Below are 26,192 nucleotides of genomic sequence, written 5' to 3'. Positions count from 1 at the left end.
GCCTCTCCTCGCCTGGCAGCCCCAAAGATCCAGGGACTCCCTGACCCAGCTGCCCTGTCGGCTTGGACATTTAAGCCTATGAAAGGCAAGCCCTGGTCCCACAGATTCCCAGCCCTTCCAGCAAAGCAGCCCTTCTCATACTCACATGACTTTCAAGTCCCAGTCTCCACAGGTGACAAAAATTGACTTGACGTTTGGATCTAAGAGGCCTTCCTTCGCCATCCACTCATCGACCCTCTGAAAAGTACACAACAAGAACAGATGAGATTTTCCTTTTTTTTTTTTCCCCTGAGTCTGTGAAGAGTCACAACAGTGAAACGCAGATAAGCTGCTGGTAATCAGAGGAGGAGAAAAATGTAATCTTAGCCAGCCACGGCTCCACTCTGGGCTCTCAGCCCGGGCTCAGAACTGTGGGGCGCTTGCAGGAAGACCCCTGCAGGAAGAGCACGGAAGCCCAGGTGTGCGGGGGAGGGCACCGTCCAGTCCTCTGTGGCCCGTCCCCTTATCCTCTCCTGGTTAAGGGTTCAAATTCAGCAGAATCTTTTGAAGGCTGAGCTCAATTCCCAGGCAGGGAAAGAAGCTGCTCCTAAACACTTTAAGCCTTCCTTTCCCTTCATCCCTTTGGTTGGTTTTATTCTTGGCACCCACACTGGAAATACAAACACTAAAATCAGTATATAACGAGAGAATGACACAAAGAATCCAGGCAGCACTGACTGCTTTTCGGAAGATCCCAGACAGGTGCAGGAGTGCCGCAGATCACACCAGTGCTCCACTCACACAGGGGGATTATTTTTAAAGGCGAGATTGCACAGTAGCTAGACATGCAGGATCGAAAGTCAGACATATCTGGGTTCTAACCTCGGCTCTTCCACATCTTGGCTGTATCCCTGATGGGAAGTCATTTAAAAGTCATTTAACCCCTCTGAACTTCAGTCTCCTTCATCTATAAAACGAGGTAGGATGACTAACCTTACAGGGTTGTTTTGAGAATTCTATGTGATAATGCATTAACTGTCTACCACAAAACAGACAGTGGGCTGAGAAGGGGAGAAAGACAGATCATCACAATACGATATAATAGATGCAGCAATGGAGAAGTGACCTGAATCCTCGAGGACCAAGAGGAGGAAGTGGCTAGCTCTACCTTTCACAGGGAAAGGAGTCAGAAAGGCTTCATAAAGAACATAACTGAACTAGGGGCCTGGTAGTGGGGTTTGTTTGACAGGTGGAACCTAGGAAAGGATACTCCAGGCAGAGGCAAAGGCACAGGGACGATCATTTTGTATTTGAGAAGCAAGTGTCTGTTTAATGTCTGCCTTCCTCACCAGACTAAGCACCACGAAGGCAGGGACTCTCCCGTCTCATTCACTGTCTTAATCCCCAACCCAGCCCAGCATCTTCTCAATAGATATTTGCTGATTGATTGAAATAGGAGTAGGGAGTAATGTGACCGAAGTCCACATGGTGTAGAAAGGAGGGACAGGAATGGAGGCTGGGGGACTAGGTTAGGCCAGACTGTGATGGGTCTTGTATGCCCAGCAGGTAATGGAGAGCCCATGGAAATCGTGAAGTCAGATTACTTCTAGCTGGCGTAGGATGGCTTCCTGGACACCTCAGAGATCCTAGAGGCCTGGCCCATATTGGAGCAGTCCTTGAGCAGCGCCAAGGATCCTATCTAGTTCCATGGCTACAGCCGTCCTATCTCCCGGAACACCAGAACTGCTCCCCAGTGCCAGACGATGCCCACCCTCTTCACAGTCTACACACCAGAGAATCCTCCTTAGCCTGAGGGGCTCCCCAGCAGCTGAATTCTCGACCTTCCACTCCTGAATGGTTTGTCTCCCCAGCCACTCTAATCCAACCCTTTGTATGAACACACACAGACACACACCCACACCCACACATGCACGCACATGCACACACATGCATGCACATCCTTTCCCCAGGGTCACCTACAGAAAATAAGGCAGACTTTGCATAAGAAAAGAGGTAAGGCAAACCTGGAGTTCCCCAAGTCAGTTAACACTCTGGCTCACTGGCCTTAAATCCCCAAGTGCCCCACCTGCTATGGGGGCTCCCCAATGCCCCAACTCCTGCACAGTGGTCCTGGAAAAGAAATCAGAACAGGACAGGACTGTCAGGAGCCAATGGCCAGCAAGACCAAGCCTTCATCATAAGGAGCACCCAGTACTCACTGGGGTCCTTGGAAGCTCAGGGCGCAGGCCATTCAGTCATGCAGCAGATATTCAGTGAGCATCTTCTAACACGGGCTTGTCCAGGAAGTGATACTACATTTGGAATCAGACCTGTCCTTTTCCTTCCCTTCGCTGCTTGAATGGATAAAGAGTTCGAGGAACCACCAAGAAAACCCCTGTCAGCTGGGCCAGCCCTCCCAGCTACCGAAGGCCCAGAGGAGCCCAGCCTGAGCCCTACTTAGAACAAGTGAGTCAGACAAGCATCTAGCTGGCTGCCTGCTCAGGGCCTTGGTTAGGACAAGAAGTTAGCTCTTTAGTTCCCAGTCCATAGTTATATATTTTAGTTGTGAGTGCCTCTGGTTGTGCTATGTGGGACACCGCCTCAAGGTGGCCTGATGAGTGGTGCCATGTCCACGCCCAGGGTCTGAACCGGCAAAACCCTGGGCCGGCGAAACCCTGAGCCACTGACACCCTGGGCCGCCGAAGCGGAGCGTGTGAACTTAACCACTCAGCCACGGGGCCAGCCCCGAGTTCTTTAGTTCTATAACCAACTAAGGGCTAATCGGCAAAGCAGAGCCCAGTCTGGTCTCTTTGTCCTGTCAGAGACTCCCTGTTCAGGCTGATACCAAGAATATTCCCTCTTCAGCCATAAAGTATGCTGAAGCAGCAGAAAGCAGCTTCCTGGGAATCCTTTGAGCATCCTGCTCCAGGGCTGGCCTGGGGTCAGCAGGAGGAAGTCTCCTGAAGACCCTAACTCCCTCTCAATTGGCACCACTGAGGGGAAAAAACCCATAACCTCACAGCCTTGATTTGGTGCTGGCTAGAGCAGCATTTTCCTCTTAGGATCCCAGCCCAAGACATTCCAGGGAAAAGCTGCCTGTCCTCTGGCCTCCAACAGGGGCCAGGCCCTGGCTGAGGATGCCGGCTGGGACACAGGGAAGGACGGGTGCCCTCTTTCTCCTTGAGTCTGGTCCTGTAGGGAGTAGTCCATGCTGAGGAGCCACCTGTCATAGGAGGGAATCTCCCCGCAAAAAAAGAGGGTCAGTGGGGCTGGGAGACACCTCAGAGCTCATCTTATCTTCTCCGAGTCTATTGCAGGACCCCTAACCCCGAGCCCACCCAGAGCCCAGGCGCGCACTCTCCAGGGTCAGGGAGCACACTCTGGCACAGGGTGAGCCGAAACCTGTCTCTCTGGCCCTGACTCCATCCTGAGGAGCCCCAGCAAATTCAGTCTGCTTTTCTCTCCCCCACGGGACAGGCCCTTGGCTAAATAGAGAGTTCTTCCTTCCTCTCCCTGCCACCACCCTACTTCCTGTAGGCTGACTACCTCCAATGCAGACGTGCCCTGCTAGCCCCCCGACACTCTGCTTTCTCCTGTGCTTTGATGGAGCTGAGCTTCAGGTTCACTGGTCTTAAAAGTAAAGAAAGCACCTCAGGAGATCCACAGGCTTTTTCTCTTCTCTCCTCCTCCTAGAGAGAAGGGAGTGGGAGGGGGACCTTCCCCCTCTCTGGACAGCCCCCCTCCCGCCCCCCACCTCCACCTCCGAGCGGAAGGGGCTGGGAGACAAGCTGAGGCCAAGCACTGCCCTTCCTTACTCCCTCAGGCTGGAGCACAAGAAGCAGCATCTTAACCTTTTCCAGTTCCCCCGAGGAGAACATCCTAGAAGTGTGGTCTCTGCCAAGGGTTCTAAAGCCTTTAATTTGATTTCCCTCACATAGGCAATTGTTGTAATTATTCTGATTAGGAATCATTACCCAGTGCAGCCTCTGCACCCCTGACAGGCACAATGCATCCAGCGGCAAGCTGCAGTGGGGCAGGCGGGCCCAGCCGCACCTCCTGGAGGAGCTGACAGCAAACAAAAGCCATCGATGGGGAGTTCTGGGTGAGTTAATGAAGTGCTCACATGCCACAAGAAGCCAACACTGAAGCTAAACAAAAACACCTCCAGTCCCCGGGGCTAGTCCCACAGTGCCACAGCTCAGCTTCCCCACTCCCCAGGCAGCCCGGCGAAGGCTGCCCCGAGCCGGCCAGCACCAGGCCATGGGCCAGGAGGGCTGGGGGCCCTCCACCCGACTCCTGGCAGCACTCGGACATCTTGTCAGTAACCCTGACGGGAACAGCTGGAGATGACAGATCAATGGTTCAATACTCTCAACAGCATGTCACTGATGTGACAGCAAATGTTATTCTAATCAAGCCATAATCATAGTCAAATTACACGGCTACATCCTCAGGAGGGGAGAGAGAGAAAGGCAGCAGGAAGGGGTCAGAGGTCAGGAATTAAAGGTCACTCAACCTACCTCTAGCACTTGCTGCAGGCTTGGCTGACCATCCACCATGGCTTGAATAATCCCGGTAAGCTGAAAGGAAAGAGAAATAGCCGATGGGTGGACCACCAGGGCGCAGGGACTCAAAGCTCGACTGGATCCTTTTCTTTCTGTTTTTCTCCTTCTACGTAAAAGACACTGACCTGCACTGCTTTAGGCTCAGAACCTGACAGAAGCCTTGGGAATCAAGTCCCAGGACACAATGTGAACTTCCCCCCACAATCTCCTGCCCTGAGATGGGGATACATAGCTACACGCTGACCACAGGTGTTTCTCATACCTATTTCAGCCTTTATTTTGGGGGGGGGAAAGAAAGATTTTATGTATCTTTTGTATTCACTAGGCTCAATAACTCTCCACAAATTACAGTCTAAAGTAAATTCACCTCCAAGCTTCACAGAAGTTCCTGTAGAACTTGAGGAATTCTCACACCAGACAGGCATACTTGGTTTCAAGTCCACCCCTTCTCTGGGCCTCGAGGTCCAGCATTTCCCCTCCAACATCAGTGAAGGGCCAGGGGAGCCCCACAGGCATCCACCTTGCACACCTTGGCCCTCAATACCCACGGGCCAAGCGGGAAACAGGCACCTTTAACTGATGGGGAAACTCAGACAAAAAGGCCTAATTTACAAACCCGATATAGAGGATTTCTGACTCACAGGCCTATGCTCCCCACAGCTGAGGCCTAGGTTTAAACAAGCTTGTTGCTTTGCTTGTTTTGTTTTGAAGTGAAAATATCCCTCAAGCACAGACCAAGACAGACTGCCTCCAGGACCGGAGGCAGGAGGCCCCATCCACAGACCTGGACCAGCTGGAAATCACCAAGCCCAATGTGCCCCTGGCTACTCCCAGAGAGAGTAGCATCTCAGGCTTGCTGGGAAACTTTTTTTTTTTTAAGTGTTGGGGGGGGGGATTAAACTCCAATTAAACTATAATTACATTTAATGAATACCAAATACCCAACTCACAGAAACCGCTGGCTCTAAGAGGGAGGGTTGTTTTCTCATAGCGACTTACAAGGAATGGTAATACACACCTTTTAGGGAAGAAATTTTCATTTTAAGAACGCTGAGTTCCTCTAGGTGGGTTTCTGTAGTTCATCAAGTCATTATTAGGTGGTATTTTAAGGAAGTGTAAGGACACAGCCACTCTATTTTATATTCCAGAAACTGTTTTTATATTAATCTGTATTTTAATTGGGTAACAGCTGCTGCCTACAGACTTCCCATGGTCTAAAAGGAAAATAAATTAGAAAGATTAACTACACTGTTGTTTCGCAAGGCTTTAACCCACAGCATGCCCACCCGGCTGGCACCTCCACACCCTTTCCTTGCTTGGGAGACCAAAGAACTGCCCAGTAGAGGGAGGGCCTGAGCCAAAGACAGGAAAAGATGGTCCACTGAGGGCTGGAGGGGATGGGAAGGGCCCCAGGTCAGCAGCTGTAACCTTGGAGTGCTAAGACTCCTCCTTTTATTTAGTCAGCAACTATTGATGGGCCCCATTCTAGGAACCAGGGATCCAGCAGTGAAGAAAAACATGAAAATCCTGCCCTCATGGAATCCGCATTCTTCTTGGCAGCTCCCTCCTATGCCCAGCCCAGCTAGCACCCAGAGCCTGTACATCTTCCAGAGCCACACACTGAGTGGGCAGTTGCCCTGTGTTTTATCTCAGGCATGTAGGGACCAGAGTCCAGAGCAGGCTCACTGCCAACTCCAGGTCCAACATCCAGATGACTGACCATGGCCCACGTACCCACCACTGCCCTTTCTGGCCCATCTTCTCTCCTGCTTAGTTCTTCCAGGGCCAAGCCATGTCCTCAAGCTTGGAGCTGGGGCTTAGCGTCAGGACTATCCTGGAAAACACAGAGCCACTCTTACTTCTTGGAAAGCTCCAGGGCCTGCATGCCAGCCTTGTGTCTGGTCTGAGTTTCCTGGGGCAAGGTTACCTCTACTCCTTCACTTGGTTCCCACCAAGGGTCACTCAGATAGTCTGAACACCAAAAGGCTTCCAGAAAGTCTCCCTCACACACACCAATGGCACCCTTGCCAGAACCCTCCCTCCTTGAGATGGGACTGAGGTCAGCCTCTGTGTACCCCACCAGCACCTGCTCTGGGTCCTAGGAAAATCGCTGATGTGGGGAGAGAAAATCACTACACCAAAAAGGGAAACAAGAGCGCTGCTCTGCAGGATCTCTCGCTACAGACTAGGCCCACCTCTTCCATCCTGGGCTCCAGGATCCTAGGGCTTTCTCGCACTCTCCTCCAGAGGTCAGTAATCCTAGGGTCATCAGCTTAGGAGGAGGAGCCTAGTGAGCTCAGCTCCCTGTCTCCAAGCTTCCCAGACGACCTGTGGTCCAGCAAGACATGGCTTACAGCTGAGTTCCTAAAGGACTTGAACTCAACATCCAGAGTCACAGAGGCTTGAGCTATTGGTTCAACTAGAAGCATCCTTTCATGCTCACTCCCCTCTATTAATCCCTCCAAGGATGGATCACTTCTTATCAGTCTGCCAAGGCACTGGCTGAAGTGGTGAAATTAAGAAAGTTAGTCCCTGTACCTGATACTGACCACCTCTAAGATAACTGTAAGACCTATACTAGAAGCTGTGAGGGAGAGAGACAATTTAATAAAATAAATACCGGGAAGTTCTGCCTCAGGCATAACTTAAATCCTTCATGCTGCAGTTTAAGCTCATTCCCACTTGGGTTAATATACGTTTGTAAAAAGCTTTCACATCCTCACAATGACAGGTACTAGAGCAAAGCCAAGTATTATTAAGCTGAGAACCAGGGCTCACAGGCTAAACAGAGCTCAGAGACCTTAACCACTTCCAGCAGGAGAGGTGAGAGGAAGAATTAATGTGTGCTCTGTGGCTCCTTTCACTGAGGGATTACAGATTAACTCCCGCATCTCCAGGCAGGAAACCACAAGGTGAGGGGCTTTTGACTCTGACTAATAACATGGCTGGTTCCTCAGATCCCCCACCCACACATGCGCTTTGTCCAGGAACGAGCTGGCCTCACCATAAACACGAGCAACTACAGGAAGCAGCCCAGGACACTCAGTGCCAATAGCATGTCAGCATCCAGCGCTTTCTCCTTTCACCGTTTATCTCCCACACAATCGTATTCTGACACCAAGACAGTTTGTTGATTACATAAGCACTTGTTTCTGGTGTGCAATCTGATAATCAGACCCGCTCTTTCTCCTCAGACAAAGAGACCAATAAATCTCACCCTTTCTAAGTACAGGTGCAAGACAAGGCCTTTACTGGCATTTAGCAAAACAGGTATTTTTTCTAGTTTTTTTCACAAGAATGACAACAAGAAAAAAGACTGCACATGGTCAGGGACTGTGCGGCAGCCTAGCTGCTAGAGACAGAGATCCGAGGGGTGGGAGCAGATCCCAGAGGTGGAAGGGAAAGCGCTTGGGAAGGAACGGAACACATCCTATCCTTTCTCTGTCAGAACCACATCTCCAGACAGACTATGAACCGGAACTAAGAAAGGACCTCAAGAAGGCTGACAACATGTTCATTACACAGAGCAGTGAGTGTCCACATGTGGGCTACAGACTCACTCCAGGCAGAATCCCTCTTCCTGCTGCTCAGCACTGACCCTTTCTCCCCACACAAGCATGTGCCCCTGTGTGTGCTCATGTGTGTCGTGTGTGTATGAGCATGCATACACACACATGTACAGATGCGTGCACACACAGACACACACATAGGCTAGGGTTCTTAAGGACTTCTTGTGCACGAGAGAAAATCCTACCAGAGGAGCTGCTTCAGTGCAATCTGAAGGTTTGGGCTGTTCCCAAATTTACTAATGAGAGATTCCCTCTGGCTAGAACGACCTCCACCCCTACCCCCAAAGGCAGCTACTGCCAGGTTGGATGAGGTCTCAGAACAATGGCCCCCGTTCTGCGCGTTACATTCCATCTGGTGTGGAGACAAGGCATTATTTAGATGATCTGAGGTCTTCCAAAGACGACTTTACTTACTCAAAAGAGCAAGTCAGCAGTACAGTTTCTCTGCGGTGAGGCAAGGTGTGGTTGAATAACTCTTTGACAATATTCATTCATTTAAGGAACGCATATTAAGTGTTTACTTGGTACCAGGCCCTAACAATAGGACAGAGATGGATCAGGTCTAGTTTCTGTCCTCAAGGAACTCACAGTCTACTGGGGAGACAAATAAATAATTACAGTATAATGTATCTGATTGGTGCTATGTTGGGGTGAGCATGTGCAGCGTGGGGCTCAGGGAAGGCTTCCCAGAGAAGGTGACCCTTAGCAGAGTCCTGGAGGACAAGTAGGGGCCAGGGGGAGGAGAGTAGGCGCAGGGTACAGGCAGAAGAACCCTCACGTGCAGAGGCGACCTTTGGGTAAGGGCAGTGAGGCAGAGATGAAGCAAGGAGATATGGGGCTGGACAAAAAGGCAGGCACCAGGTCTGGGAGAGTTTTGAGCTCTGGAAGCCTGAGACAAAATCGTAGACTCAGTGTCTGCAGTACAGCCATACGCTTCATCTTTACTTTCCGAACAGGCTTCATAACAAGGATCCCAACACTACCATGCCTACTACCCTCCAAATGATGTATGTATGTCCTTGAGTGAAACTTAGGAAAAACAACAAGGAAACATAGCTTTCATCATGGTCTCACAATGCCTCCGCCCCTCCCCGCAAAAAGCAGCAGTAGCAGCCCTGCTCTGAAAAAGATCCCTTTCCCCAATCCTCTCCAGCACCCACTCCTGCCAGGGGCTGAGCTCCCAAAGCGCTCTATTCCATCCATAAACAGGTAGCAACCTTTCCAAAATTTGGGCCTGCCTGTCTACACCAGGCAGCTGAGCAGGAGCTGGAGCACCCAAGGGGGAGTCTGCACACAGAGAGGAGGAAGAGAAGGACAAGAGGACACTACACTTTCAGGCCAGTGGAGGGCTCAGGCGACTGGCTGGTTTAAGGGAAGTCTTCCCTTCCCTTCCTGTAAGGAAGAGGATTTTCGTCATCACTAAAATGGTGATTTTTCAAAAGGGGCAAAAAGGACAAATTAGCGCCCCCTGGTGGTATAGGTAATTCCCAGGGGAAAAAGGAAAAAAATCCGTAAACCCCAGAGGGAGCAAGAACCTCAACATCATTCACTGGAACAACAAAAGGCTTGAGAGACTAAACACCTTGGCAGTTGGATGCCTGTAACAAAAGGCCACAGGGTCAGGCGGCAAACACTGGCATCAAGCCCCGGAGTGATTCTTGGGACCTCATATCTGGACTAAGTCAGCCTCAGAGCCCACTGAACCAGCCCCCCAAGTAGCAGGCAGGCCCTTCCCCAGCCTTCCTCCACACCAAGGAGATTATTTTGGGATTACTCAAGAACTTCTTTCCTCCTGTTTGACTCATATATAGACAGTAGGTCTCTAAATGATGGCACAAAGTCTCTAATGTACTTGAGACCCAAATTCTTAAAAGATTCCAGAAACACTCATGTTTTCCCATCACCTTTGCAACACACATACTTGACCCATGATTCCACTACAACCTGTGGCCACCACAGAGTGCATAACACAACACATCACAGGGGAAAGCAGCCACAGAAGGCTTCTCCACACAGCCCTGAGAGCCAGAACTCTTCAGGGGTACCGCCTCTCTGCCAAAGGCTCTTTTGAGCAAGCACCAAGATCTCCAGTTAGTCCCAGTTTCAAAATCTGTAAAATGGGGCCAATACTAACCTGCTGGCAAGGTGACCAAGTACAGTACCAGCCTAGAATAAGGACATTTCAGCCTTGTCAAGGCTGTCCTCATACCCGACTTGGACTGCCCTTCTCTTTCCTCTGTGATAGAGTTGTGCTTCCCACAAACTCAACCAATGCTTCACACACAGGACCACTTTGCTCAAGGACTGAAAAACATCACCAAAACGTAAGAAAGCCTGAACATAACTTATCCTTCCAAGAAGCTGAAATCTTCACCTCTTGCCAAGGGGCCCTATTGAAATGGAAGTGAAAAGAAGCTGAGCCCCAGAAGCACCTTCCTGCTCCTGGACAACAAGGGTCTGGTCACCAGGAAGGGTAGGGATGACAAGAAAGGGAAAATATTGGGGAGGCTGGGACAGATTGTGCCACTGCTTTCCCTGGGTCCCCAATGATCACAGTGGCCCAGGTGAAGTGGCAGACTTTATAAAAAGCCACCTGCTGGGTCTAATGTACACCTGCCTTAATTGCTGTTAAGACCTAAGCTTTCCCTATGCGACCTCTATAGAGCATCAGTGATCAAAAAGCTCCTGTCCCAGCAGCCCTTGCTGCCTGGCCCCAGGGTCCTTACCTCTGTACAGAAGGGAGTAAGCTGTGGATGGACTACAGGCTGGACATACATGTGAAAGGTAGACTCAATCTCCATGGTCCGGCCATTTAGCTTCAGGATGGGGAACTCAATGATTTCCTAGAATGGCAAAGACACAGAAAAGGAAGAATAAGTTTTTTTAACTAACCATTTCAAATAACTCAGAGTAAAGAATGAGGGAGCATTTTGTGCTCCTTAACTCCTGCCAGGCCAAACCCAAGACTGAGTGAGATGGTGCCAGCTTAATTACAATCCCAACCCTCCCACTGTTAATATCTTCACAGGTTCTAGGGACTGGACACACATACCATTATCTCTGGAAAGGGGAAGGAAGACAGTAGTGCAATCCACCCGTTTCCCCAACTGGGTCTCGAGCAGAGGCCGGCTCACTTGAGCCCCTAGAAGTAGGCCGCCCTTCTCCTTGCCCAGGTCCTTGCCCTGGAATGGGCCTGGATCTCCAGCCATATAGACAACCAGCCAACAGACCAATGCACAGACTTTTGCATATGAAGTGTAAACAGAGTCAATGAGTTTCTTCATTAGTTTTTACAACAACAAAAAAGATAAATAATAAATAAAGGCAAAGGGGATACCAAAGAGAAGGAGAAAACTGAGCAAGAGTAATCGGAGCTAGTGCCTCCCACCTTTCTCTCAGGCAATACACCCTCCCCTCCAGCCTGCTACCCCCACCCTGCAATCGCTTAGCCAGCCCTTCCCAGTCCACTGGAACGTAATGGAAGAGAAGGAGGAGGAGTGACAATTTGTTTGGTGTCTCTAAGATTAATTTGTCTCCGTTATTTAATAGAGATGCACAGCACCAAGGTCCTGGTGTGCAAACAGGCTTGCAGAAGGCTGGCTGTGCAGCACGCCTCATACATCGCTCCTGGGAAGGGAGGAACGCACCAGAGGGGGGAGAGGGCAGGAGAGAGCACACGCACACCAGAGAGAACAGGGAAAGCGAGGAGAGAGAATAAAAAAAATTATTGCTTTTTAATATTCAAAAACAGTTTGCAAAATTTAATCAAAGCAGAGGAAAAGCTAACATTTTTACCACTTTGACATTTTTATTAGCGCTTTCATAAATTTTTAAAACATGAATGGAATTAGTTTACAACACAAAAAAAAAACTGCCCTGAAAACATCTGGAAGAGACAAATAGGAAATAATAAAAAAAATAAATAAAAGTAAAATCCTCCGAGTAAAATTAGCATGCGGAAAAGGGGCCACTGCAGAGAGAGAAGGGGGGCTTTGCCCACTCAGTGGCCCTAACAGTCAGCTCCAGTGGCATCCCTACCCCAGGTCCCCTGTTCCAGAGAGGACTTTCCAGTATGACTACAATCAAGGCAAATTGGTTCTCTCCAGGGACAGCCAGAATGGAGAAGCAACACAGGCATTGTTGACACCTGACTGCACTCGGGAAATGGACGAGTGGGAAATGGACTCAGAAGAAGAAATGGCCAATCTCTTTGACAGCCTAGGACAGCTGGATGTTCTCCCCACCAAACATGTCCACTCTATCGAGCTTGTTTCAAAGCATTTTTATCCAACTCATTACATCAGAACTGAAGACCAAATCAAGGCAGTCAGACTTCATGACAGAGAAATTCAAAGGTTCTGGTTGCCTGGTCCCTCCTGCACTGATCCCCACAGATGGGGAAGCTGACAAGAGCCCCCAGAAGTAGGAAGGGCAGAAAGGCTGCAAGGCTGAGGCAGACGGGAGATGGAGAGGACTAGGCGACACCTCTCCTCCCAAGGCGAAGAGAGGTGGGGACTTAGCCCCAATTCCCTAGGCCTCTTGTTCCCCACAGAGCACTACAAACTAGGACAAGGAGAGGAGTTTTGCTCTGAAAAGCAAAACTGAGGGACAGACACACAGAAAATACATATTAGTCCCCTTGAAAAATCGGATATCCAAGATTTCCAAGAGCGAACTCCAAGGAGGGCCCCTCTGAGTCAGGCTCATCTGACTCCTGAATTTCTGATATATCTTCTCTCTCCCACTAAGTAAAAGAAACACTTGCCCAACAGAAAGAGCTCCACGGCCTGGTGAGTTTGGCTGCCCTAGTGTCTAAAGAAACAAATACAGCCAGCTCCTCACTAACAATGTTAGCCGGGCCCACAATGAAATTTAACCTGTGACACAACTGTACTTTTCATTTAAACTTTCATTTGGAGAGAAGCAGTGTTTGGAGACCTGCAGTTTGTCCTACTAATAAAGACAAGTGTTGGGACCTTTAAGGATGCCATTCATCTCTGGCTTTTATTAAATTCAATTTTCTTAAGCCCATGATACATTATGAAATTAGGAGTTGACATTCCTCTGGAAACAAAAATATCTATCAAACATAAATAGAAAAAAACCCTTCTATTACCAAGAATTTATGGCTTAAAGTTGATCTCTTTCCACTTTTTTACAAGCACATGGTTTGTTTTAGATATCTGAAATGTTATTATAGATCTAGAATTTCATTAGTATTTATTATAAAATAGTGAGCGCTTCAGCTCCCGCTCTGACCAGCACCAAGTCAGCATCCCCAGTAGATTCTCTTAAAACTTGGCCTTGGGGTTTCCCCATTGCAGCCCAGTCTTCAAAACTTTCCTGTCACAAGCTTCCTCACCCTTAGGGAAATGGAGCCAACCCAAGTTCTCACACTCAGTACCATCTTCCTAGAGAGGAGGAATATGCTAGCCCCAGCTCCATGCAAAAAGAGGGGTAGACCCCTGAAATGCCTGGGTGCCAGGAACCCAAGGCCCAGGGCACAGCAGACTGGACCTATCTGAAACATACCTCTCCAATGTTGCTGGCCTATCAGCCAGGCCTTCTCCCCAAGACCAAGAAGAGGGACTTTCAAGGGCCAATCTCAGAACATGACTCTGCAGTGATCCTTCCTCAACCCCGTCAGCAGCTGTTGTAACAATGACCTTACACACTGGCACATTCATTTGAATCACCGAGGACGCAAAAGAGGAGCTTCTGATAGAAGACCTCTGGGGAGTCAGAACAGAAAGGACCTGACTTAGGTATTCCTTACCTTCCCGTATTGCCCAGACAAGCCCAGAACCTCAAAATACAGCCCCAACAGCCCATTCATGGGAGAGGCACCCCACTCTGTACCAAGCTGACACGACTCTGCAGCCAGTGCATGACTTGGGGCATGCCAAACACTTCAACAGTTATCAGCTGACGACGATCAGAGCGGTAACCCCAAAGCAATAGGTTGATGACATTCAATTCAGCCCAAGACCTTGTGAAGATGTGCCTAAGTGCCAGCTTCTAGGGCTAGCTGCTCAGATAATGAAGCTGTTATTTCTGCCCCTCCTCTTTCTTCCTCCCTCAATTTCATCATTCCCCTGGGAAGAAGTTTTTTTTTTTTCAGGAACAGTTGAGTGTCTGCTTGTGTAAAGGTAGCACCAGGAAGAAAAGAAGAACCAGTTTGTTTTTACCAGCCCTCTTTCTCAACCCTAATAATAGTTTTGCAATTCCTTACTTTTGTATGACATTTGCATTCAACTAAACTACCTGCGCATCTACTGCGTGAAGGACATCATACAGGTACTGGAGTGGGATTCAGAGATAAAGTGTAATCTCTGCTTTGGAGAAGTGCATGGACTAGAGAGCAGAAAAGAGATGTGAACAAAAAATGAACTACGACAAATCTCAGTGGAGGGACACACTGAGTGTCATGCTTTTCAGTCTACAGTGTGCTTTCAAATACAGTTTTCTTATTTTACCCTTATTAATCCTGGAAGATAGGTCATATCATCATCATCATCATCATCACCAACAGGTCATAAGCCAATACTACTAAGCACCTACTGTTTACCAGACAGGGGCTAGGTGTGGACACAGGGACAAATACAATGAGATGTGGCTCCTCTCTCTGAAGTGCTCAGAGTCTGAGCAACGGATAGAGAAGAGCTGGCCCCAACATCCTCGGACACATGCAGAAAATAGACTCATTTCATTGTTTCCATTTGTTGTTTACTACGTGGCAGACATTCTGCTAAATGCTTAACAGGAATGATCTCCTTGAATCCTAACGACTCATGAGGTGGGAATCATTATCCCTATTTCACAGATAAACTAAGGCCCAAAAAGAAGCTGTCACTTGTTCAAGGTTATAATGCTAGTAAGGGACAGAGCTGGGATTCCAAATGGGAAAATGAGACTTAAAGAGAGTAGGGCTAGCAGCTTTCAAAATCTGAGGGGTCAAGAAAGATCTGATTCTTTTAGTCTGAAAGCTATCTTTAGGAAGCACAGTCTACTATCTGCTAGGAAGAGAGGCTGCTCTCAAGTTACAAGAGCAATGAATGTGGACTGACCAGGCAGACAGTCCTAGAGGTTTGCTACTGCGAAGCCTCCACTATGGCTGCAAGGACACAGAGGGGGCTGTACTCTGAGCTCACGGAGGGAGGGACCATGAGCCTTCAGTTTGCATCTCAGCACCCAGGCTCCATTTTAGCAGGCAGACCTCACTCTCTCAACTTTTGGTTGAGGACTGACAAATGAAAAGATAGAGGCCAAGCACAAGCACATGGCTCTAAGAGAAAACACTCTGCTTTCATGGACTCTCCACAGGACCAGAGAGGTGAAGTCATCTGCCTAAGGGGACAGCCATGATTCAAACCCAGACATATAACACTCCAAAGCACTTTCTACCAGATCCACTGCCTCTCTTCTATAAGTGGTTTCTCGTCCTCCCCCAACTGCTACAAACCAATGTCCCAGTTTTCTGTTTGCCCAGACCAAGAGTTTCCTGGAACACAGGACTTTCAGTGCTAAAATTGGGACAGTTGGTCACCCTACACGATCCACAAGCTACCCGCACCACTAGGTTGTCCAAGGGTAGAGCATCACAAACTCAAAAAGCTGGCCTGCTGATGGAGATGGGAAATGTCCACAACTTGGCAATTAAGGACAAAAGCCTCAGAACTTGGATTTTTCAAAGTATCCATGGTTCCAAATCTATTATGTCCGCTGTCTCCTTCAATAAAATGCCAGCTGCAAATCTTTTTTTAAAGGGGAGAGCAGACAGATAAAAAAGAAGCACAAGGAAATATTGTTTTACCTTTTCAAATGAGCAGAGGCTTAAGTTGGAGAAAAGGCTTTAAACACAGGTGCTTCCTAATTGCTCACCTAGGAACCCCAGAGATTCTCTTGATAAACTGTTCACAAAACTGTAACAGCATTTCAAATGAAATTTCACACCCATAATCAGTAGACTACAAGAAATAAATGTGTGGGTTGCTTTGAGGGTATTCAAACTCCCTGTAACTAAAGTGTCTGCAGTGATAAGATTATATTTGAAGATAGAACAACAACAACAAAAGGATTTTAAGCAGAAGGGACGTAGGTTAGATTGTTGGGATTTCTTGACAATGGGACAGAGGGTTTAATAGTGTAGCATTCTTACAGACCCTTTTTCCAAAGCACAGATTCTCCTTTGTCTGAGCTGATGGTTCTATGGTCCTGTCTGAAATAGGGGAACAAGCAGATCACTTTTCATGGCTTCCCCCTCAACCTAGGAACTAGCATTCTCTCCATTTAGAGATGGAAACAACTAATCTATCTCTTCCCTAAACCCCTTGAAGAAAATTCCAAAAAATATGAGCCCCTGCACAGAAAGGTTTGATAAAATCCAAAAGTAACATCATGACACAAGAAGGTAGAAAAAGCAGTACCTGGCAAAAACATGGGTTTTATCCAAAAACTTGGTTTCTGGATAAAAGTCCCATGCAAAGGCACGCCCTTTCTCCAAGGGATTAAGGAGCCTCCCGGCCACAGGGAAGAGGGGAAGTTGAGAGGGAGCAGTGAGGGCTGCACTGCGCAAGGAAAGGGGCATGATTTGCTTAACAGTTTCTCCCCTGGAAAAAAAAAAAAAAAGACATTTTATGCACAAGGAGCTTATTTCTTAAACAAACACTCATGGTTTTGATTTACACCACAGCTTGCTCCTAAATAATTTATGGCGGGTTAAATTTATTGCCGAGCCCTGGCTGGCTGCAAATTCGAATTGCCAAATAATTAGATTTTAGGGCAAAGCTTATAAATTACCCGTCGATTTGTCCGGACTTGTTTGTCAGTTGCTTTGTGCTTCAGGTCATCTTTGGCATTTGGCTGTTTGGGTTTTAATTGCTGATTTACACTTTGACAGATGAGAGCTGATGCTCGAAGTTTCAGGACAAGGAAGGGTAAAAAATCAGAGCTTTAAAAGGCTGATTTTTCACCTACATGTCCCTCTTCACCATCCCCATAGACCCCAGAGCAATTAAAATGTAGAAAAGAGGCTGAAAATAGACACTGCTATTCTTTATTTGGAAGGGGGGTGCAGAGTGAATTATAATTTACTTTTACTGAAATCTGAATTTTTAAAAATATATATAATACCGATAAATGAAGACCAAAGTCTTAGAAACTGCATCCTCATCCAGGAGTGTGCGTGCCTGTGTCTACCTCTACACGTACAAGACCCTGAATCAGCCTCAGTTCAAACATTTTTAGATACCCAATTGTAAATAACTTCACATATTAGTGGCCTCTGTGAAGTGGACCCTTCAGGGCAGCAAACAACCAAATGATTTCTTTGTAGCTACCTGTATACACATATTTGCCATGAAATTAATTTAAACAAATCTCAGGTTGGGTACAGGAGAGGTCCCCCAGAGGCAGCACTAACACAGGGCATGGAAGTGGAAGGGTGCCAAATCCCGCTTACCATTCCAGTGGAGGAAAAAAGTCTCTCTGGGTAGTGCCGTGGCTCTGTCCACTATGGGGACAGAGAGCCTGCAGGCTCTCTCTAAGCTCCCCAGAGAAGGAGGGGCTGCCTCCTAGCCACCTGCTGTTCCCCAATAGCTTACTATGAGGCCATGAGTCAGAATAATACTAGCAGTAATTCTACTAATAAGAGCTGACACATATAGGTATTACATGCCAGGCAGTGTTCTAAGCACTTACATTTATCCTCCCAACAATCCTATAAGATTGGTACTATTATTAACCCCATTTTGCCAATAAGACAACTGAAGCATAGAGTACAAGTAACTTGCCTAAGGCAAGTCATAGTGCTAGCAGGTGGTGGAGACCAGACTCAAATCCAGAGAGTCCGGTTCTAGAGTCCACGCTCTGAACCACTATGCGATATTGCTTCTCACCACAACAGCCTCTACCTCAGCTCCCCTCACTCCAGAGGTCCAGAGTCCACATTCTGGGACTTGGGCAAATGGAGCCAAAGCCTGTTCAGTTAATCACCCAATAAGGTGGGGAAAAGTCATGTGACATGCTCGGGATCACAAGATGAATCAGAGGTGTGGTTAGACAAAGACCATTTTTCCAATCAATGCAAATATTGCACTAAAGACCCACCAGCTGGGGGTAAAGAGGTGGGGATGAGTAACAGGTGATCAAGACAGGACCAGGCTCACTCAGGCAGACAGAGGGTTCTGCTGAGGCAACTTGGATAGGAGCCCAGAGAAGGTGGCTGGGCTTCAGAAGGCCTTGCTCAGTAATCCCCATCCACAGCCCCAGGGGCTGCTGGTCTCTTCACAGAAGACTACATCGCCATTGGGTACTTCACAGATTCCCTGTTCTCTGTCCACACCTGAAGGCCAGAAGCCAGGACAGGGAAATGGATGTATGGCACGACAGTGAGTTTTTAAAATCACTGACTAGTAAGCAAGCAATATACAGACTGACATCATGTCCATAATGCACGAACACTTTTCTCACACATTGGCTCATTTGATCCTTGCCCCTGTAAGGCAGGTAGGAATTACTGAGCTATCTTACAGAACAGAAAGCTGAGGCAGTCAGTGGTTTAAAGTATGACCCCTCAAAGGCAGCATCGTATCACCTGGGAGCTGATTAGAAATGCAGATTCCTGGCCTCCACCTCAGACTTTCTGAATTAGAAAGCTTGAGGGTGGGGCCAAAAATCTGTGTTTTAACAAGCCCTCCAGGTGATTCTGACACTTGCTGAAGTTTGAGAACCATCGATCTAGATTAGAGCAGTGTTTCTCAGATTTCAAATTACCTGAAGATCTTGTCAAATTACAAATTCTATTTAGCAGTGGAGTAGGGCCTGATATTCTGGATTTCTAACAAGCTCCCAGGTGATGAAGAGGCTGCTGGTTCTCAGACCACACGTTGAATAGCAAAGGCGAAATCTAGAACATCTATGAGACTAACTCCTTATCACAGATACTGCCCAAGTGAGAATCAGAGCCCAAGGTTCCCTCTTTTCTCAAAACAAACCCTTACTTGGCCCACTTTCAAGAACCTGGAGCAAGCCCTTTAGATCTGCCAACCACTCCTGGCTCTTGCTATCAGACATTTCATTCTCCTTGCTGCCAAGATCCAGGGGGAAAAAACTGGCATGTCACATCCCAGAACTTTACAGAGCAAGTTGGCACATCTGTTAGGAAACCCGCAAGAGGTCTTCCTGTCATGGCAATGCCTGCTCCCTTTAAGAATACTGTCAAGACCAGGGCATCAGCTACCCACAGAGCACTCATCACACCATTCTCTCCAGAAAAACACCTTCCTTCTGTCCAAATGAACCAAAAAGCAGGATTGGATACCTCTCTTATGAAGACCTTACAGACACAAGGCAGGAGCTATCCTACTGCCCCTGGTCCTGAGAAAGGCCCTACTAACACTGGCCACAGACCTGGAACAGGATGACAGCAATTCCTGCAATATCCTGAGGCACCAAGCTGTGGACTCCTTGTGCGCATCACCAACCACCACATTCCACACCATAAACTTCCTTTAAGGCCTGCCCCTGGCATTATTTCTCTAGTCATGTTAGCTTTCTAGTGAAAGCAGACCTTACCAAAATGGCATCTTTCACCCCATTCATCAGTCCCTGCCTCCTCCGTCCCCAACTAATTACCAGTCCCTTTCAGTCAATCAGTTGGCCTTTCATTCAAATGTTTCCAGTGCTGGAAAACACCCATGAACAATGCAGATATAGTCCCTGGACTCCATTTCCAGGCACTGCAATCTCAAGCCATGGCTCTCAATTTGTATCACACTTTTGGAGAGCAAGATTCCAAGCTTTCTAGCTAGTTGTCATCCTACCTACCTAACCATCACTACCCACCTCCCACAGGCCAATGGCCAAACAGTTCATCATACAGAGATCCTCAAGGAGTAACTACCTGCATCACCAGGAAGGAACTCACCTCCATCAGTTCTCCCTGATATGGATCTTCAACTCAGAGCACTCCATTTACAACAACCATAGGTTCCATACTCCACTCCTGACCAAATCTCTAGGTACCACTGACTCCCAGGAGCCCACTAGTATCCAAAGGAGCTATGAGCTGCTTCAGAGCATTTTTCTCAAGCTCGTTTCTTTCCCAGCACATGTAAAGGTTATGACACATAACTTCTCTCCATTCCCACCATCACCACCTTAGTCCAACCCACTAACATCTCTTTTAAGTAATATCTCCTAACCACTTTCCTCTATGTTCATTTTTAACCCCTTGGAACACGATCTTCTCCATTCCCATGAACTCTGACTTCCAACATCTGTTTCCTCTCTTCCACTCAACAAAACATTCACAACTCCTATTCTGGCTCACCAACTTTGCTCCCAACCTCACTGTAGACTCTGCACACTCCCTTCCTTTCGGCAACATTGGCATCTCCAAATAAGAGCCTCTGCCAGCATTTAGCCTTCAGACCAGTCCTTGACTGGAAGGGCCTCCCCAGGACTAGACACTGAGCACAGCGCTAGAACAGAAGTGGAGCGCTCATGCAACAGACCTGTCTGCTGTCCACAGACCAAGATCTCCCACTAGCCAAATACATGCAGGGACAGGATCTAAATAGCAGCCCATTCCAAGGTACCTCTACTTCAGATTAAAAGCTTCCCTGATGTTTCTCTCTCCCTCCAGAGTCTACTTACTTCTCTTCTGATTCTCCTAGCACCTAACAGAGCTCTGCCCATGGCGGCACTCAGCATACACAACCCTTCTCTGCCTGTCCCAGCCTGCTCACCCTTCTGCTGCAGACCTGCCAGCCTAGGGGGCTGGCATCAAACTGGGAACACTCTTGCTTCAGGCTTTTAGGCTATGACTCAATTCTCACAGCTCAGGCTCAAAACCGATCACATAAATGCACAACTGTGGGGGCTTTTAAAGTATTGTGAACACCCAGGATAACAAAATAAAACATCATCATCCCAATGGCATCTTAATCAAAATGATTCAGGATCCTCTTTCCCAAAAAGACACAGAGATAAAGAAAACATCTCCTAATGTCAGTTTCCTCATGTCAAACAACTGAGATCGGCCTACAAGGTAAGAAATGTCATCAATAGAGGGGAGAGGAAAAGCACGACAGCACGGGGACAGAGCAAAGTGAAGCCTATGAACTTACCTTAAATACTCCTTTGGCTTTCATTCTCCCCACCCCTTCCCAATCCACTGGCTCTCTTTCTTTTTTTTTTTTCAAGATTTTATTTTTCCTTTTTCTCCCCAAAGCTCCCCCGGTACATAGTTGTATACTTTTAGTTGTGGGTCCTTCTAGTTGTGGCATGTGGGACGCCACCTCAGCATGACCCAATGAGCAGTGCCATGTCCGTGCCCAGGATTTGAACCAGAGAAACCCTGGGCCACTGAAGCAAAGCACACAAACTCAACCACTCGGCCATGGGGCTGGCCCCTACTGGCTCTCTTTCTATGGCTGTGCACCTGTTGCAGCTGCTCAAGGGAGCGCTCAACCCCACCACCATGCCCTCCAGTCACCTCCGCTGTAGCAAATCTCTTGTTACCCAGGCCCTCCTGCCTCTTCATTCATCCTTCCTTCCTCACTTTTCTCAATGTTAGTCTGCTGGCTGTTTACCTGTTGGAAGGGTCTAAGCCTACCTGGTCTGTTGAAGGTGGGTCTTCCCAAGGGATGCCTAGCAGATCCAGATCCAAATTGCCAGTACTTTTGAGAATGGGGGCTGTCATGTCATTCTCCAGCCCTTGCCTCTTCCTAGAGACCTAGCAGCCCAGCCCAGTGCTACCTTCAATCGCAGTGGAGGGATAAGATCAGCCTGCCCTGGCGATGCCTCAGAGCCCCAGCTCACATATTTCTACATTGACCCTCACCCTTTTTGCCCACTTTATTGGCTAAAATTCTCTTAAACATCTTCTAGCCTTCGTACTCTCATTTACAGCATCCCAGTAAGACCTTTTAGTTTGACTGCGAGAAATACCACAGAACTGATACAGATAATCCTACTAACCAAATGGTGAAATCTTTGCCAGGTTCAAAGTCTTCATTCTCCCTCTTCCTCATTTTCAATATTCCCATAAACAAGCCTACTATCCGGGTCAGTTTTTCAAACTTAGGCCAATTCATTCTGGTGTAATCTGTGAGCACCTTCTTTTGTTTCTGCTACAACAGTTCTGAGAGGCCTTGGGCTGACTTGGCCCCCTCCAGGCTCCTAAATTTCTCTTAACACGAAGCCTATGCAACCCCTTCCCCAAATCATGAGCAGAGTTGATCATTCCCTTCTTTTTGCCCCCATTGTACCAAGTACTTACCTATGTGATAGTAGTTATCATACTGTTTAATGCTGGTTACACGTATGTCTACCCTCCTCGACTATGAGCTCCTTGAGGGTAGGGGCCATTTCTTATTTGTCCTTCTATCCCTAGCATCTAACACAGAGCTTGAAGTTGCTATCCAAAGAGTAAAGAGGGCTTTTCATTGCCTCTAAGGTGGTTACAATGAGATCCTCCCCATTCCTTTGCAGACTTGCGTGGTTTTGTCATGTCCAACAAAAACTTTCAAAGGCAGCTCAGTGCCACTGTTAGTTTACAGGCCCTGATTTCATTCACCATTTATCAATGGCCCTATTCTTTAGAGCTCTTCCCCACCACCAACCTTAGCCCAGTGTCTAACAAAATCTGCATTCCGACAGCTGTCTCAGCCCAGGGGAGGCCACCAGGATAATAAGAGCCTGGAGCCGGGGGGGGGGGGGGGGGGGGGATGTTTCCTGATTTGCACTAAATTATGTAGTGATTTTGTTACCAGTGACCCAGTGCGCCCCAAAGAAAGTTCCTGGTCCCACCCCCAGGCAACTCCACAGCCTACCTATACACCATGGCAGCTGAAAGGTATAAACCCTGGGGAAGGTAGAGAAGCAGTCTGAATAGAGCAAATAAACCCACTTCGATCGTGCCTCTGCTATGCCAAACACACAAGGCAGCACCACCATGCATCAGTGCTCCACTCCCCGAGATGTATATTTTACTTCTGCATTGCTATGTCTGCTCCAAATAAAGAAGGGCCCTTCGGCTTTCCCGTGAAGTTACAACAGGGCCAAGACCCGGACACAGCAAATGCTTGTTCCCATTCAGGGAACAGTAGAGAGGAGCCACTGTGAGAGTCAGGGGGAGGCCCATCCCCATGAGGGACCACCAGGAATCAGCAGCCTGTGGAGGAGGGGGGGCTTTGGGAGGGGGCGGGGGAGGCACCACATATATGGAAGCAGCAACAAAAAGGACAAAAGGGCCTAGTGGGCTGCCCCATTCCCACCACCATCTTTGGCCACCAACAGAGGAATTCATTTATAGTGACCCTGGAAGAAGAAATGTGTTAAAGCAAAGATATAACTACAAAGAAAGGCAATAATTGGTCTGATGGGCAGGGGAAAAATTATTCCAGGAGTCGGGAGGCTGTGTAAGAACACTTACGGCTCACACAGTCGTCATAACTCAGCCCCCTCAAGCATTTTGTGCTCTGCTTATGGTGTTAACTTTAATGTCTTAACATATAACACCATCCGCACTAACACAAAATACTACACACGCCAGATGAGGCTGAGTTATAGTTGCTGTGGGAAGCATAACTTTGAATTTCCTGATTTTGGTGCATTTAATCTCAACCATAATGTTGCATTAACATCGGTTTTGCATTTCATTTCCCAGTTTAGAAGAATAGCGTCAGTGCCTTCGCCTGTCTGTACAGAAAAAAGTGCAGGCTGATAGGGACCACGGGCAGACGGACCACAACACAACAACCCAACAACTGGGCTCTCCCGCTAAAAAGCTGGGTCTGACCCCTCCCTCTTGGAGGAGCTGCTACCAGGACGAGTGAATGGGGAGGGAAGGGTGAGTTCTTTCCCTAGGGGACTGCCTTTCTGTCCACTTGGAGAGCACAGGAACGAAGAGCAGAGGGAAGGAAAGAAGGTGCACGGAGAGCAAGAGCAAGGTGTATGTATCAGGTGGGCAGCAGGGGCAGGGGGAGCCTGCCTTTCAGCCTTGAATGGAGGGGAAGGGAGTCAAAATCTGTATAGTTGAATTTGTAGGGATCTTAACCAATTTCCTGTGAAGTTTTCCAAAATGTCTCTCTCACAAAAGACTAATAAATGATGTGGCAGCTTTAAGTTATACTGAAATCCCCCAAACGCCTCTCTTCTACATTATTCCTTCTCCTGTCACCATCAACCCTCCCCACCACCCCCCGCCACAACCCTTCCAAAACAACCCAGCATCTGGACAATTTCCTATAAAAGAGAAACTCCTTTACTCATAGTTCTAACTCAAAATGCAGATGGAGTCTCTTCAAGGTTTCCTAAAAAAAAAAAAGAACAAAAAAAGAAAAAGCCCCTGAGGACAAAGACCAACCACCAGAAAACCTCAACCCCAAAGGTCATTTTTCTCCAAAGTTATGGGCACTTGAATACAGATGAGAAGGAAAGCAGCCGGCAGAGCTGCTGCAGAGCAGTGAGAAAGACTGTACCCAGGAGCCTGATGGAGGCCAGAGGGAGCTCAGCGAGGGAGAGGAGGCGGCAGCCAGTTGGTCGGCTCCCCAGACGAGGAGAGCCGGGCTGCACCCTTCCTGGCCATCCGACAGCTGGGGTTACTTCCTCCTCCCCACGCACTGTGGCCTATACCTCATTTTCTTCACTTACATTTGCTTTGGTCTTTTCTGAACACTGAGGTGGTGAGAGAACTTGCCCCCAGGTTAAAGATGCACAATTAAAGATCCCACCAAAGCTTTCAGGCTGCTCCCCGGGCCTCGGGGTCACGACCACCATCATTCGATGCACATCCACACCAAAAGGAGCAACATGAACTCCTGCTAGCGAGGGCAAAGGAGCCACATTCTCCCCCAAAAAAACCTACTTCTATATCAGGAAACATTTCCTATAGCAAGAAAGGAATTATATCCCTCAAATTTAGAGTCTCTAAAGTATTTTGAACCACCTAAATTAACATCTAAGTGCAAAAATGTTTTCAAATGAAAAATAGTCTCATATTCAACCAATACCTATCATGTTAATCTGAATCGAAACATGTAAAACAAAATGAGGGCAAACTCCAGAAAATGAAGGCCTATTACTGGCAAACCGACCACTCCAGTTTCACCTAGCTGAACAAAGTACAAAAATAAACAGCAAAAATGAAGACAAATGGAAAATACAGGATGTTTTACCATGTTTGTAACCAATATTGTTATTCACCCAAGTACAACAGAGCCTACACCTGCTAGTTTTTCACAGTGGCATTCCTTTAGGATAGTCCCAATAAGCTGACTCAAGGACTTCTGAAAACCAGAGACATATGAAAGGAATGAACCCCAGGACAAGCCTCCAGATAGGCCCTGACCCAAAACTTGTTCTGCTTCTTACACACCCAAGGGGTATGACACACCTCCACAAAAATCAGAAGTGTACTATGTAGGGGCCTCGAGTATTGAAAGCTCCTGGGAGCCAGGGAGGAGGGGAGCTGGGCTGGTTCTGATTCACGGTCCCAAGCCCATCCCCAGGAGGCATACGGACCTGGCTCACAAAGCATCTCTGTCAAGTGGACAGCCATCGAGCCATTCTGAGAGAGCACTAGGGGCGGCTGACCTAACTTGCACACCATATTCTTGTCCTTTTACTATCTCTTCTGGAAGTTCATTCTCATCCCAAATCTCAATCTTCCCTGCTTCCATTTAAATTCCTTTCTTTTTTGTCCTTATTAAAACGAAGAGCAAGTTATTACATCCTCTTTGAACAACTACTTCCCATATGATGAATTTATTTAGTCTGGACAAGAAATCAGTCACTAAAACCATATTCGACGTCTTTTCTTTCTTTCTAAGTCCTATTTTTGTGCCTCCAGTGATTTTTGTTCCTCTTATCCTGAGCTTTTCCAATTTCTCCACTGCCCTTGTTGACCAGAAGACCTAAATAGCACAAAGGCTCTAATGAGAACCTGACCTATGATGACCTCAGAGGAAGGACACTGTCTTATCTAGGACTGACAACTTCTCCAATCCATCTTCCAAATTTTCTCTGAATCCTATCAAGATCCTCCTACCTACAAACTTTAGGGAAGGTGTTT

At 47.7% G+C, this 26,192-nt stretch overlaps 1 protein-coding gene across 50 annotated transcripts in view; it reads right to left on the bottom strand.

Moving 5' to 3' along the window:
• The window catches only part of ERI3 (ERI1 exoribonuclease family member 3), a 127,106-nt gene that overhangs the window by 84,188 nt on the left and 16,726 nt on the right, over positions 1–26,192 (bottom strand). For 46 of the 50 annotated variants that reach the window (XR_011431459.1, XR_011431455.1, XR_011431468.1 and 43 more), the window contains 3 exons: positions 10,840–10,956; positions 4,500–4,559; positions 146–237 (listed from right to left, as the gene is read on the bottom strand). Coding sequence is in view for 39 of the 50 variants with exons in the window: in XM_014737338.3 (XP_014592824.1) it covers positions 146–237; positions 4,500–4,559; positions 10,840–10,956 (269 nt within the window). In the remaining 11 variants the exon portion in view is untranslated. Of the gene's footprint in view, positions 1–145; positions 238–4,499; positions 4,560–5,562; positions 5,759–6,278; positions 6,374–10,839; positions 10,957–26,192 lie in introns of those variants that run through there. The other 4 variants (XM_070248613.1, XM_070248621.1, XM_070248616.1 and 1 more) reach the window with 2 other exon arrangements.

The sequence above is a fragment of the Equus caballus genome, chromosome 2, assembly GCF_041296265.1.
Source record: "Equus caballus isolate H_3958 breed thoroughbred chromosome 2, TB-T2T, whole genome shotgun sequence".
In the NCBI taxonomy this organism is placed as follows: domain Eukaryota; kingdom Metazoa; phylum Chordata; class Mammalia; order Perissodactyla; family Equidae; genus Equus; species Equus caballus.
This window is presented reverse-complemented; position numbering and strand designations above follow the sequence as displayed.